The 16,322-nt window shown below is 46.6% G+C and overlaps 1 protein-coding gene across 1 annotated transcript in view; it reads left to right on the top strand.

Moving 5' to 3' along the window:
• The window catches only part of LOC135393791 (cell adhesion molecule Dscam1-like), a 384,001-nt gene that overhangs the window by 68,160 nt on the left and 299,519 nt on the right, over positions 1 to 16,322 (top strand). The window contains exon 4 of the mRNA XM_064624063.1: positions 15,684 to 15,839. Within this exon, the coding sequence (XP_064480133.1) occupies positions 15,722 to 15,839 (118 nt within the window). The 5' untranslated portion in view covers positions 15,684 to 15,721. The remainder of the gene's footprint in view (positions 1 to 15,683; positions 15,840 to 16,322) is intronic.

A 16,322-nucleotide genomic window follows, 5' to 3' on the forward strand; every position in this document is an offset into this window, starting at 1 on the left:
TGCTTTGTGATGATGTATGTGTGTTTCAGTACATTTGTATGTTAGCTCAATGTGTGGTATTATTATTCGACCGTGAAGGATTTTATGAGTCAATGGGACGACACGGAAGAGTACGTGCTTTTCTGCATGCATAACGCCTAAGTACCCTTATTAACGTCTCCCAACAATGTCATTGTTTAATGCTTCCGTCCCGTTTGACGCAAACATTAACCATACCCTGCCCGGAGAGACTTAGGTGGCGTGCAGCGAAGGACTGTCCATAATGCTGCAGATTTTCACCTCGCATGACGTCTATCGCATGACGTCTGACCGCATTAGCTGCGTGTACGTCCTTCAGTCGCACACTAGACTTGTGTGGGACACTGATTTCTAAGTGTTAATAAACAGTAACGTTTCAGGCAGTAGACATTAGTGAGTTTTAGTGCATCGTACGCTATCGTCCCTGCGTACGTAAGGAATACCGTGGTGGTTCTGGGCACTGCACGAAGATCTGTGTTACGCGTGTACTATCCCTTCCGTGTGCTATCCCTTACGTGTGCTATCCCTTACGTGTGCTACCCCTTACGTGTGCTGCCCCTTACGTGTGCTATGCCTTACGTGTGCTATCCCCTACGCGTGTGCTATCCCCTACGCGTGTGCTATCCCTTAGGCAATAACGTACGATGCACTAAGACTCACTATTGTCTCACGATGCCCTCAACCATCGTTCCAGGCTCAGCTGGGGGCGTTAGGCACTAACTATTCTCTCGCATCTGCATTTCATGTCTTGTGGGGAGAGGGGCAAGTTTATTTTAATGGCACCAGGGAAAAGCTATACGAGTCGGTTTGCTGTTTCCTTAAAAAGCAGCCTTATGTGTAATCATATCCGCTGCTGCGGCGTTTTCGCAGTGACGATGCTGGAGGAAACAGGCCTGTTGCTGGTGTCGCCCCGTGGGTTTCATTGTTCGTAATTGGTCATCTTGCCACTAATATCGTGCGCTAAGATCGTTTCTCAGCGGATCGGTATTCGAACTCCAAACTTCTAAATCCCTACACTGCTCACGGCGATACATTTGCAATTGCACTGTTTCAAAGATGCCAAGTTACCTTTCGTTAGTACAAAGTTAGTTGTGCCCGACTTTCATTTATTGTAAGCAAATGTAGCTTTGTTTTCCTTCCCCGTCTCGAAAGCCTAGTAAGATGTTGAATAGTAATCATCAATCTCAGTGCCGTACTACGACGATAACATACTTGAGAACGCAGCGAAAACAGAAGTGCCGTCATAAGTTCATAACACCTACCTTACAACCATTTCCCATTTCTCCCAGGCGAAGCGACTTAGCCACGCTACGCTACCGGGCCATTATCTCCTCCTCCTCCTCCTCCTCCTCCTCCTAAGAACACATAACGCAAACCTGAGATAAAGTAATAACGGGCCCTACCATCATCCACCCACATCTCTAAACATTACATCCAGACAATCGGAGAAGCAATCCTTTCATCTGAATGTCTGATTTCGTGCAAGAAGCGAGCGCCATGTGTTATTGTGTATGTTCGGTTGGGTGATCCCGTAATTGCGGTACAGGGGCAAGGTGCCTGCAGCTATGCGATTGCGGTCTACGACGTTCTTCTCCTCCTCTTCTGCCCGTTTTCCTGCGCCCTTCTCTTCTACGGATGAGGTCGCACAATTCATTCGCCAGCTTCATTGCTCTGTGGTTTCTATCGCAACCTCTTGTGGCGGTACTGTATGTGGTATACGGTTTTAGTTCAGGCGGGTTTGTTTCTTCTTTCCTCTTTGTTTTTTTGTTTTGTTTTTTTGAATGTGTTTCAGCTCGGCCAGTCGTTCTTTTATGGACGGATGATGTGATGTTCCTAGGAGGGATTCGTTCATTCGGAAAATATGCTTGTGGAAGATGGGTATTTTTCGAGAGCTGCTATAGGCCACGGGAGATTGTAGAGGGGACCACTTTGTCCGGTTGTCGTTGCTAGAATGTTCAGGTGCCCCTAAGTTCTGAGTGCTTAGTTGATGGATGTTCCTTCCGTATCTTATACGAACTATAGACTGTACGCAAGAGATTACATGAAGAGGGAAAGTGAGAAATTATAATCCTTTTTTTTAGAGTTGTCACAATAGAGGTAATCCATAGTAAGGTTATTCCATAGATATTGCTCTAAGTTACGTCCTCCACCAGTGTAAGCGCATAGTGTGTCATCTGCAGTTTGTGTTCTAACTTAGATTCCTTTGCATAGTTCAGTCTACAAGAAGTATAGTAACACTGTAAGTAGCGTCCATAATGCACTGAAATGTTTGTCCTAACGTTTAATGCATTTATCCCGTAACAAGAATAAGAGTAATCTACTGCAGCTACTCAGACAAAAGCAAGCCCTTTCACGGGTTTGTTACATTCTGCTAGTACTTCAATACAGTAAAATGCATACAACACAAAAATGTCTAGAGTATGTACATACACAGACGACTACTGCGCCAGCCAGTATCATAAATCGAAGGTCAGCGTGACAAAGTGCATTCCCTGTCACAGGGCAATATTTAGATATCCTCACATGACCCCTTGAAACTCCTGAAACATTCACAGTCTTTGCACGTACATCTGTGCGAGTTTCTAAGTTGAAGGCACGCCGCCTTCTTCACTAGTCTCGTAAGACAAACACGGGCAGAAAATAGCGAATCATTTCTGAACAAACAATGACCCCGCAACTACAGATGTTGACACGAGTGTGTATTTCCTCTTTGTTGTCCTGGACATGTTTCTTCGAATCGATGATAGTATGGCTGTTCGCCTGCAACCAGTCCACATCGCTGTCTCTGTTGCCTTGGAAGACTCTCTCTCTCTCTCTCTCTCTCTCTCTCTCTCGTAAGCACACAAACTGCGCACTGGTCGAAGTCTAGCTCCGAACTGGCTTCAATTAGGCTGCGTACGATGTGTCTGGCGCTTTCTTTCCTTTTATTTTCGCTGGTCTTTTCAGCGTCGCGCACGCTCGGCGACATCCAATTATGTCAACCTTCATTATTTTGGAAGGCAAGAAAGAGAGGAGGACTCGGGGTAGTTTTTTATCGTTTCTTCTTTCTCAATTCACTGTCCTCGCCCAACAACTTATATCGATGTAGGCACTGGGTAAAGCTCACGATGTTCACGATAGTTCGATGTTGGAGGTTCGCTAACAATATTGGCATTGCTCGTTTGTTGTTCTTTCTTTCGGGACGTTTGATGTAACGTCGATGGCGCAGAAGGGGAAATTCCCGCAGATGCTGCGTGCTGTTGTTGTGTTTTGTTTCTGCGATTACTGGCACATCCGGAACTAACCCAAGTTGTGGAAAGGGCGAGCTACAAGATGGTGACAAGTTGTCAGACAAGATTGAAGTTGATTTGATTTCGTTTGGATGTGTAGTTTTGTTCTGCGTGACATCACGAACTGATCAACTCGATCCAATAATGCTCATATAGGTTCTGAAAGCAGGGGGGAAACGGACGAGGTTATCGAACGCTATAATCGAATCATACGGTTCTTCGTCCTTCTTAGCTGTTTGTAAGAGACGACGACAGTACTGCAAGCTCGGTGGTGAATAAAGGGATTCATTGTTGTAGCGGATAAAAGGGCCGGAACATAGCTTGATTTCCCCAGGCGCACGTTATAGAACCCTCAGGCACGGCTGACACACAACGAAGGAGGAAAGAAAGGTCATTGTGATAACAAGGCGATTTTTTTACACTGTGTTGGTGGCACAGAGCAACTGGAGTCTATCAACGGGCGGATAGATGCAAACAGCAAGGACTGAGAGAAAGGAGGATTAGTGTGCGTCACGGGCCGACTTCAGAAGGAACTGTGGCCACATTTGTCTGGAATGCCTGCCAGTAAACTCCGGAAAAACTTGAGACTGGACAGCCGGTGGTAGGATTCGAACCACCGACCTTCCAGTCTTCACCGTGACTTTAGCGTAAAGCGAACGCTGTATCTACTCGGACATGGTGCTGGCAGGACAGAGTTGCTGCTGTTGGTAACGTGAATGCATTGTATGTATACCATAACCAGCTGCAGCCTTGCGTGATCCTCAGCTTTGGCTGCGGAAGACAAGGAACTTCGAAGAGCACTTCATGAACGGTTTATCAGAAATTCCCAGTGCCGCGTGTACGTACACACGTTCGCACACGTAATGACGTTCCATCGTACACAATTGCCGCCTACCACAAACTCATCGAGATGGATGTTCTTGTATATGGCGAAGCACCGGTTCCAGTAACGCCAGTTGTGCCTCGCGATACAGGTGTGATTTGTGTGCAACATCCCCACAACAGCAATAATTATATTTTGACGATGAAGTTGGGAAGTTTTCCACACACACATCCCCCACAGGTATCTGACGAACGCCTCTATATTGCATTCGCTATACGCCTAGGAAAATACGTCGAAAAGGGGAAGAAAATAAAACACTGTCAAGGAGCCCGCGAAGAGGGAATCACACACGTAACATGAAAAACGGTTAGGAGCAACTAATATTTATTCGAACAAGAACTTTCGTGCAAGAGACTGCACTTCTTCAGGTTCAGTCTGAAGAAGTGCAGTCTCTTGCACGAAAGTTCTTGTTCGAATAAATATTAGTTGCTCCTAACCGTTTTTCATGTTACGTGTGTGATTCCCTAGGAAAATAAATAAACTAGAGGAGTTCTACTTGAAAGACAGTTCAATCAAATAGTTGATATATATATATATATATATATATATATATATATATATATATATATGCTCTTTGTCACTCTCTTAAACAAGAGGAACGAAGAGGAAGCAAGGAGTAAACAATCGACAAACTGAAGTTTTCTGGAAATTTGTGTTGAATTGCAGTTCTGAAGCGTTGGCTGGGGGACCAGCTGGTCGCTGGATACGTAGTCACGAGGAGCCGTGACGTCACTCAGAGGAGTACATATGAAGAGAGAAAGTGGGAGAAGGAAGCTGTTGTATCGATTCTGACAGCGATTGTAGAAGGTATTTGTAATGTCACTGCTCTGCTACGTTCATAAAGCCCAATACATATTCACTGATGAAGACGAAGACGAACGGACGGGCACAATATGTGCAAAAAGTAAAAGAGAGTAACGAAGAGCGGTTGCTGAAATACTTTTCGGCATCGTAGTAATGTAATTCAATCTGTTAGGTTACATTACATTTGTATTAGATTGCACAGTGAGGTAGCCTGTTATGATGTTTTTTTCGACTTCACCAACCCCTCGAACGTCCAGGAAAATATTAAGGCGCGGTAAGCGCGTGAGGTGTGTAGAAACCTGGGCGTGTTCCTGGCAGCGCGTGAACGCCGTAGCATCGTAGCCCCGCTCATTCCACAAGCGCAGGCGGTACGATGCTGCGGTGATCACGCGCTGCCAGGAACGCGCCCGGCCAATCATGTGATTAGTGCTTAAAAATATGCAGTATCTAAAGATATGCAATTATGATTGTTAGACATTATTCCATTATCATTTAGATTCCTGCTGGATTAAATGTGCGATACTGCTTTTTAAAGGTCAATTTGTAGAAGTATTTCGCTGCAGAGGAAGTATTGCAAAAAAAAGAAGAACGGCACATTGTAGCACACGCAGCTGAAACGCAGCAGTCCACGTCTTTGGTTTTACTGTGATTGTTTTGCTGTAATTCATTTGTTTATTCGAAGGTACTCGATCTTATTCTGCTACCCTGAAGTAGATATTTATTTGCACACTGTGTATCATTGTATCAGTCAGCGTTCCATTCCTCAATGATTACAAACACGTTTCATTCATGGGCAAGCTTCCCGCGACGAATAAGTGTTCTCCACACCCAGCTTATTTTTGGTGGCGTACTTAGAAGTTCGTCTCATCGCAACTTTTCTTCCGGTAACATCCCTTATTATATTCCGTTTTCCTTTTTTCGTTATTTCTTAACGGCATTTCTTTTCTCCCGTCTCTTCAAAACTCATTAAACGCTCCATCCACCACGATCCGACGCTTTCGTAAATGTCGTTTTCAAAAGTTTGGAAGCAAAAACTGCCGCGCTCATAAAACAGCCGCCAAAGCAACTTCTATCCAAGAATCTTCCATCAACGCCTAAACAGGCAGAGCTAACGAAAACAGAGCTGTCGGCATCGCTAACAGTCACTGATAGATACTGTTGTGCTCGCCATTGTTCATTAACGACAGCCTTCCCGCTTCCACCATCTTCAACACGGCATTTTGACACTTCTGCGTCACGGCCAGAATACTGAAGACGGAACGGCATTCTGCCCATTGGCGACGCAAGAGGGCAGAACTGTTGGCCCCGGAGCACAATAAAAATGAATAAAAGAGGGCAGCTTATTGTGGACGTGCACACATGGCTGACTGCCAATGAAGAGAGGCAACTATCGTGTAACTCAGACAGTCGATTTGTAAAGATGCCACTAGCAGAAGCGGAACCTCTTTCATTGTAAGGGACGTCAATGAATTCCTCCTCCGCTATTCGCTGCCGGAGGAGAAGAAACCGTTCAGCCCTGGAATGAGTTTCCGACTGCCTGGCATTATATTGGAGGACGAAATCACGCCTTCCCTGCATCCTCTTGTTCGCGACGTCAAGTGGAATGTTGTCTTCGAAGGTACTGTCGACGGAAGAGGGTTATATGGGGGGATGCGCGTGCTTCTTTTGCTGACGCTTTCGCGATCTTTATATAGTATTGATGTTGTATAATCTCAGTTTATACAAAGTTGGATTGCATGTCGTAGTGTTGGGTACGGGATATTTCACATAGACAAGTTCAATTTCTCCCTGGTTTTCTTTTAAATAAACAATCAATCAATCAATCGAACTGTTCCAACACAACAGGCACACTAATGTGATGAGGCTATTATTGTGAAACGCTTTGCTAGGCCAGCTCAGTCGTTACAGCGCGAGAGTGCACAACGAGAGAGGATGTGGAAGACAATGCAAAAATTGAGCGCTCTATTTTTCCTAATCTCTCCTTCTTTTTGCAGTCTTATGAAAACGTTTGCATCTGTGGTTTCCATGGGGAGAGACGCACTTAGGGAAGTTCACTAAGTTAGGCATGAATTGATAGAAGTCCATGCACATGAACGCAAAAGGTGCACTCGTAGATAATGCAAATGCTCTTACGTAAAAGGTGTGCGTTATTCTGAACAACGCAACCCTTGTGAGCTGGTTGCAATTTTACTTGCATAACACGTCGCAATTTATGTGAGAGGCACACTGAACAGCTCGGTGAACGTGCTCCAATTATCGTGCTCCATGAATGAACGGGGCCCACAATATCCAAATATGTAGTTTTCGAGATTATGTTTGGATATTTAGTTCTAGCAAGCGTATTTACCGAGAAACAATGTCAGTAGTCAAACAGTTTGTAGTCATTGCGCCGTTGAACACCTAGTCATCCCAATCAATTTTAATCATGCGCACTTGGCTCCTGTCACGAGTACCTGAGGAGAACCATTGAGCGCGATAAACCGATTCTTTTGTACTTTGCAACTGCTAGTCATTTATGGAACAATTCAACGCATTGTTTTCAAGACACACTTGGAGCGTTGTCGTTGTGCGTGCTTGAAGTGGACACCGCCAAACGAAGTTCCGCTGTTGGCACGCTCCTGTGTGTCCTGTATCTTGGTGTGCTTTGCTGTGCCGTCTGGGTGTTTTCCCTGGGATTTCCTAAGACGCTTTAAGACAAATGTCGACACGCACACTTTCATGTGAAGTTGGCCCAGGACGCCCCCCCCCCCCCCGCGATAGTCGCGACGCTGCCAGCATGAGCGTGGCCGACTACGGAAATCACCATCATCACCACCACCATCACCTGTGTCCTAGCTTTACACTGTGTCTGCTGTGGTTCAGATCCTCGGATGACTCGCAGTGTCTGTCACACGGCGTCTGTTTTAACATTAAAGGACTAGTGAAATGCTCCATAAATTTATCGTCTTTGACTGCGGCGTACAGGTAGCATGTGCTCTTGCCCAAGTGCGACGATCCTTGTTGACCGCGGGCACCCTCTATAGCTCCTCTAACTAGCGTGTAAGTGAACGAGAGAACACGATGTCACTTCGTGATGTCCGCAGTCCCGATGGAAGGCCGATCAGGTGACAAGTGATGCAGCCCTCCGAACCGCCGAAGCGCCGATGCAGAAAAATCTTCGGTGGTCCCGGACAAGTTTTCAGCTTACGGCAGCTCCCCACGAGAACATGATATCACGCAGGTCTTATAACGCACCGCGACAACATCGGGTCTCGCTCATTGCTGCCCGAGCATTTTTGTATATTTGATTGCACAGAAATAATGCCCGCGAAACGCAAATATTCTGCATGATGGTTCCTAATAGAGTGATTGGTGAATGCATGAAGGTTTCGAGCTATGACACGTCGTTGCTCCTCTAAAGAAACTGTGCACGAATGAATCTGAACACTTTTTGCACTGTGTGCATCAGTCCACTAACGTACCTACCCATCTCTCTCGTTGTATGCACGTGCATTCCTCATGCTTTGAAAACCCGCCTCACATTCTAGACGCAGCCCATCTCGACATTCCACAACCTACACCACGCATTTGTAATCGCCGCACGCTGCCCTGCAATCCCTGCATGCCATGCACGTCAGGTAGTACACTTGCAAGCATACATCCAGTGCGACCTGCATTATGGCAGAGATTTGGTCCGACACGTGATACAGGGAAATAGGGAAACAGTGCGTACGTAGCCCGAATGGAATTTGCGGGAAGGCACGTGAAATTATATCGTCTGTTTAATCAAATAGTGCGGCGGCAAGAGTGATCGTGCACCCCTGATGGCAGTAGAATGATTAATCGTGCCGAGCTTGCCGATTAATAATGGTGGCCAAGCAAATGGCTGGACTTTCCTGCGGCGGGAAATGGTGGAACGGGACGTGTTTAATTATTGCGGCAATTAATGAAGCTTTGTCCTTCCATGTCCGCTCTCGTTATTTATGGCTCGACGGCCAGGTGACCGCCGGTGGGGTTGACAAACCAGGGAGGAAAAAAGTCACGTGCGAGGGATTGTGGAGGTGCAGAGATGCAGGTGGATGGGATTTGGGAAGGAAGATTGCAGGGAGGAGAGAACAAGATGGATGTGTCGTAAAATGAGTTCACGGCGTGGTTTGACCAAGGGCCGGTGATGAGGGCGATTCGTTTATGAGGGCGAACGTGAGTAGGGTGTTGGCACAATGCTGGAATGCCGAACCCTGTGTCGTATTCGGAATTATGATGAGGAAATCACGATGGGTGCAATGGGGAGTACACTTCCTATTAGGACTTTTTTTTTGTTCTTCGTGTGCTTGATCTCTGCCAACAAGTCCGACATGCTGGTTCTATGAAGGAAATAGCACGCACACACATTTGCATGCTGTTGCGATTCCCCCTCAGAGTAATAACGATGGACCAGGTTTTACCAGAGCTCTAGACGTTTTTTTTAATGAGGACAGAATGACGATGACCAAGTACAGACTTTAGGACGATGTAGTCGAACAGAATGCGATGATCGGCCCACGTGCTGCCCTCTTGTGTCCCTCCGGACCCTTGTGTCCCTCCTCGAGAACCATGAAGATGACAGTCTGTAACAATGCGTACATTTTAATGATGAGCAAAGTACCTCAAAATTCTACCTCACGTACAGTGCCATGTACCAAGCACCATTTCGGCAGCAGAGAAGTCTCAGCGTCCCTCGCAACGTCAACCCTTAACCAGTCTCCTTATTCATTGCTGTCCCTACTCTCGTTGTCAGCAGCTCATTTATGTCTTACCTCTGTCACCTCGTCACTGCCTCTCTCCTGTCGGCTCTTAGTATGTGTATATGTTTTACAAAATTGTCCTTGTACTACCCAAGGGTCTGAGTGCTTGGGGATGTCTATTGAATAAAATTAAACCTACAGTATAAAGCCCCAGCTTTGAAAAAAAAATCATAATAATATCTGCGTATGTTTGGGTATTCAATGTGTACTGTACGTAATTCCCATCAGTGATATTGTAACACGGACCCGAGGCATAGAGGTGGTGATAGTGATGTTGGAGATACAGAGAGACCCCCACCGAATGACAACGCAAGCTGCGCTCGACCATCCGATGGCAATGACGGAGTGTCCTTCCCGTGTTCCTAACCTCTTCCCCGGAGTGAAAGAGGAGGAGCAAGGAGTCACCCCTAAGACAGAGTGTTTGTCTAATGAACGGAATACGTAAGACTTCGGGAGACATGTCCGTCACATGGGGTGTCAACCGGTTGAACCGTAGAGTTGACGTCGTGTGTATGACGGACGTCGCGCTACTGTGCGTGTGTGCCAAGAGTTTGATCTATATGGCGTACCCACAGATCGTACCGGTTCGTGAGGGAAGTGGATCTGGCCTCTTCCGTTGTGGGGTTGCGGGGTTGTCGGATGCCTGGAGGTGTGGAAACTTGATACGCTCCTTGCCACGAAGAAGGTGGAAAGGACTGATGCGCGTGGCAGAATGATTGAGAGGTAGAATTGCTCGCGTACGTGACGGATGGGAAGACAGAGTCCCAGCTATTTCACGCGGCAGAATTGTAAAGTACCCTCATTTCTGCAAGAGCAGGATGACTCCAGTAAGCCCGTTGGCCTGGGGACTGTAGGCAGATGTAGGGTCTCAACGCCGTTGCCGGTTCGGGAAATATCTTGCGGCACTTTAGCGGAAAAAGAACAGTGGTCCATTGCCAAGCCTCCCAGCGATTTTTAGGACTAAATGGTTCATGATCACGAGCCGAATGAATTCCAATCCTGTAAAATGGTTGACGAGCTGGTTATTGTGGATGGAAGGGAGCAGTAGTAGGAGCCGGCATTAGCCGCTAGCCCCAGGCAGCACAATGTACTGAAAATCGAGTGCAGGGGGGGGTAGACGGGTAGGTGGAAGGCCTTGAACAGACCCAGTGGTCAGCGCGAAGGCGCGGCGACATCCGAATCAGACATTCGGCATTGAACTTGATGGCTCTGTCACGTTCTCTAGACCTGACGGTCTAGCAACCGAGATGTTTAAACGTACAGCCAACTGAGCCACCACAACGTCTGGTTCTCTGTAACCACGTCGAAACTGCACCGAGCAAACGAACGGCTGCCGTAGAGATAGGATCTAACCTTGCCTATGCAAAAATGGATAAGTATTCCTTCTGAGTTCTCGAGTAATGCTCGGTTTCGTTAGCGTACGACTGCAAAAGACCACCGCGTGTTCCATCGCCGTGTTCCATCGCCGTGTTTGGTAGCCGTTAGTCAAAAAACTACTGCAATGGGAAAAGCGGTAGATCACGCCAATGGACGTTCGTTTGAAAGCATGGATGTCGGCGGAACAGCTAGACAAGAAAATTCCAAGATAAAGAAGACAGAACACACACACAGGACACACACGACAATAAAGCTAGCAAAGCAGAACAATATCTTGGCCTAGTATCGGCTGGATATTGGCAGTACAGATCTAATATTGGTCAGATATTCGACCGGTGTTGCCGACATCCAGCTAATGTTGGGCCAAGCTGTTTGGGTGTATACCTTAGACGATGGTATGCTTAGAAATATGTGCAGTTGTGAACGAAAGTTTGCGGAACATGGTAGCGTCGTCATTCTCTGCGTCGGTGACACCCTGGCGGCGGACTGAAGCAGATGAGCAGACCAGTCCCTGTACTAATGATGACCTTAATGGAAATAAGTGTAATGCAGGGAATTGAAATGAGGCGGCTTCGTGTTCCTGGAGCTTTTGTGCACGTATCATTCCCTCAACTTATTCAAATAAATTGCCGCAGATATTCCCTTATTTATTCCTCCTAAGGACAGCTTGCTACCTCAGTTGATCCGACCATATTTTGTAGATATTATACGTATAAGCGTTTCAGAACCTAAAGAACTTGCCTGCGATTAGTGTGCATCACATCCGCGACTCGCATCCCCATTTTTTTCTTCTTTATCACATAACCATCAGTCCGCATCCATGCTCAAATAAACGTACAGCTGACGCGCTGTGCGTGGGCAATTAAAAAAGACAGCAATGTTCGAGGAACGTAATATCATGCTGAGCGAGAGATCGCCAAACTTCATCTTAGAAAATAGCCCATGCTCACGTAAAAACTCGTCGCGACCGAAAGCACATATCAGCTGTCTCGTTATACAACAGAGAGTAAACTTAACTTTTATCGCCGTTTTTTCCCGGCCTTTTTCTTATTCTTCTTCACATATACACATCACTGATATGCGCACCGATTTTCATTTCTACTCACTCGCCGGCTCCTCTACCTTTCCTCCCCTTTTTCTTCCTCTTGCCTCTCCAACCAAATACTGAAACTGCTTCGAGGGTCAAACGTATCGGCCTCCCAACCGCATTTCCTTGAAATATACGACAAGACCCTTTCTCCTTCCAGGTGGGCATACCTCTCCCATTTCTCCCCCGCTTCCCATCTCTTTTACTTTCATCCTTCCCTTTTTGGTCGTCCGTTCGATCCGCGGCGCTCCGGTCGGCTCCCGCGCTAACGCCAAGATCAGTTGCTAGCAGACGGACATTAGCAGACGACGCTCTGAGAACGCTGTCTGTCGTCCGCTTCCCGCTCAGTGCCATGCCTCCTTTTGTGTTCGTCTCTCCGCTTTGTCGTGACGCCGTGCCACCAGCGTAAAGAGCATGTCTGAAAGAAATACTGCTCATTTGAATATCGAATGTGTCTATGCTGTTCTCATGTGGCTCCGTTGCTCAAAAATTCGTCGGTGCTAACCAGCCGTTGTGTTGCATATCAGCTCTCGCTTTTGTGCAGTGCGCTGTATTTGCAAGATTTTGAGGACCTCTTTCTGAAACTCATTGTGGCACAGGTGATTGTGGCATTGAAACCTGCTCTGTGAAGTGGTGTTGGTGATTAATTTCGATGTGGCGTCTTACGGGAGGTTTGTTAGCCGCAAAAGGATGGTGATGCATTCGTGAAGTGTCTCCGAACATGTTTACCAGCGTGTGCTAAGTGCAGCAGAGAACATTCGTCCCATCAGACAGTGAGGTCCGCGGTGATCCATTTCGTACGTCGCTTAGAACAACGAGCTTCGCGAGGTCGCACATCGCTTCTGTGGCATTGATTCATTTTTCGGCGTGGAAACACGTCATATGGAGCGACGGTGGCTATTTTCATGGTGAGAAACGTTCAAGCCTTACCCTAGTTCTGAAAATATATTATGCGCACAAAACGGGTCAAAATGCAACGTAGTTGCACCGCGTTCTTCTAGCCATTCCTCTAACAATTACAACGTGACCAGTGACATTCATAGCGTAGACGATGCTCTTAAAATTGCGACGTTACAAATCAGTTGTATCGTAAATCACTGTATCACTGTATCGTAAATTCGCATGTGAACTGAGCTCCCACGAATTATGGGCTCTCAGCTCGTCCTATAATAATTATTTTGAGTTCTGGTTTCTATGTAGTTCGAGCGGAAATTGGAATCAAATTGGAATCAGTTGAGACTTTCCTTTCCTTGAGAATTTTCTACGAAAAGGAGCCTTCACAGATGATATCGCTCAACAGAGTCGCTCCCTTATGTTGGCCGCGTTATTGAGCGTAAGTCACTTTGCGGACTATAATAGACTTTTGCCGTGCGAAATGCACTACAAATATTTCGTACAATGACGCTGACATTGATGTCAAGACCCGCATGACAAGCTATCGTCGATGTAGAGCAAATTTTCTTTGTAACTGTATCGAGTTTCGAGTTATTCGAGCTTTTTTTTTTTTTTTAGTTATTCCTCTATTCAAGTCTCGCTGTGTCCCGACTGAAATGTGCAGTGTACACTACGAGCAGACCTCGCTTCGTGCGAAGGGCGATCCCGCTGAAGTCCGTACGGCAAACCCAAGTTACGCCTTTTTCTTTTTCGCTCTCTATCGCTTTTTCTCACATAACTAAGAAGGCTGCCAAGATGCTCCACCACAAGAGTTTGTTTGCTTGCTCTTTCCAAGGCTCCCTTGATGCTTCCGAGGCTATTGTCGCTGTTTTTGTGACACTTCCGCTTATATCGTATGCCCGTTTATATCGAACGAGCGTCTACTGTGATCAGCTATGTAACCTAGAGCCCTGCACGGGCCGGCTTTTCCGGGCCCGACCCGGCGCGGCGCATCGAAAAATGTCCCGGCCCGGCCAGGGCCTTCATGTTTTTATGCAGCCCGGCCAGATGGCCCAGTGCATAGAGCCCGGCCTGGCCCGGTGACTCAGCGCGTAGATCACGGCATAGTATTTCCAGCCGTGACGTACGCGTTTCTAGCGCTTATCATACAAATTTATAAGTAAACTTATAAGAAGAGAAGACGCAGCCACAAACATACAAGAACTGTCTGTTTAACACCACAACAGCACGAGACCAAATTAAATCCAGGACGCACGTGGGCAAGCGCGTTACCGTTACACTACCAAGTTTTTGTGGATGTAGAGGATGCTGTCAACCAACTCCTCCCAATCTTTACCATTCTCACCAAGCTTTGCGAACGTGTTTGTGAAATACGTGAGGAGTCAGGAGCAGTGCAAAGTGCCTTTGAGAATGTTATAGAGGGTCAAGTCATACGCATAGTACAGTGTCCCTTGCTTGTTTTTGCAAATGCTATGCACAGGAATGACGCAAGCTCGTGATGATATGAACAAATAGTCCTCCATTGCGTGGAATTAGATGCGTGAGCCGGTCGAGCCTGACTCTCGACCGGGTTGGGGGTGAAACATGTTTGTCGGACCGGGCGCGGACCGGCCCGCTGTGCTGGCGTCATTTACTGGCCCGGCCCGGAGCACACAGCCAATAACAAGCCGCTGGCCGGGTCGGGCCCGGACCAAGTTGGGGGCCCGTGCAGGGCTCTAATGTAACTGTTGTTCGTTTGTGGAGCAAAATAATGCGGAAGAGCCGTTATATTTTTCAGGGGCGGTTACTAAACTTTCATTGACAGGCACAGGCGAGATCAGGTTAACACGTGACGAGATCCCTGTATTTAATATATCGTATAATTGGAGTTTCCGTGCTGCAGTTTCTTCTGAAAGGTTGCACCCTTGAGGTCTCACGTAAGACCCCTGCTACAAACAAAGCAGGGACAAAGAAAAGTAAGGATACTGCGAGGTCTCAACTAGTGGGAGCAGAAACTGTACACATTTTATTCTATGGCTCATGTTACCTGCATGCTACCTCGTAGCCGACTGCAAGCAAACCGTCTCTACCAAGCAAAGTTAGAGATGGCGAAACGATGCCTGTAAAGCGTGCTCTACCTCAATAAGAGTCAGAACGCGGAGAAGCCCGCTTTAAATCTACCTTGTAGTAATCACAATGCGTACACTTTTTCAGAATTAAACATTTTTTCCGTTTCGTAAACCTTTTGCTGTTTCATAGACGTGAGATCCTGTCCTAAATCCTCACTTGTTCGTAATTGCAACCCACGATGATAGCGCGTGTTTGATCTCGGAGACATGCGTTTGTAGATGGGAAGTAACTGCCTAGCCCTTAAGATAACAATGCTGAAGGTGCTGACTTCATCATGTTTTGTACAACAATAGAAAGATTTCGTCAAACAACGGTATGAAAAAGAATGGTGTCCAATTTCCATATGGACGAAAAGGTTATTGGTGGATAATTTCTCCAAGATTACAGCACGTTATCCTGGCACACTTGAAAACAAAATAGCAGCTTATAGCTGTGCTTTACATCCCACTAACGTTCTGCACGCTTCTCTTTGTGTACAGGTCATCCTCCTTGCCAAACCATCCCCGGTGCAACTCTTATGACGCACTCTTCTAAGTCTAACAGCCTGTTTTATTGGACTTATTGTACAACAATGTTCAAGATGTGTCACTCCCCGCTTCTTTTCGCCGCTCTGCTTTCTGCCCTGCGAATCCCTGGTAAGTTACCCTTGCCATTGTGTTACGCACCCAATGGAAACGGACAACAGGATCTGGTAGTATGTCCATGTCAGTTCACTTGATAAAAATACTACGTAGTAGACTCTGTCTTCATAAGCTGTTGTCGAATATGCTTGCAGGAACAGGAACATACGTATACTTAAGATCGACAGCAGCGATTCACTAGCGCATTTTTCTTTCCTTTGATACTCTCCCGAGTGTCAAAGCAAAGTACTACGCATTGCGACCACCTGCTTCAGCTCTACAATTTTAAGCGAGGAACGGGCATAAACCTGATGCAGTAGCACAAAGGGAGATATATTGGCTCTTAGGCTATTAGTAGAGTCCGTACTAGAACACTGAAACGCGGGCCTGACAGCCTTAGGTGCAAAATGCGATGAACGTAAGCTTAGCCTGCAGTACCGTGCGATAAAGCGTTCATATAATAGCCATGACAAAACAAAAAAAAACAAAAAAAACCAT

Source organism: Ornithodoros turicata, chromosome 5 (assembly GCF_037126465.1).
Source record: "Ornithodoros turicata isolate Travis chromosome 5, ASM3712646v1, whole genome shotgun sequence".
NCBI lineage: Eukaryota > Metazoa > Arthropoda > Arachnida > Ixodida > Argasidae > Ornithodoros > Ornithodoros turicata.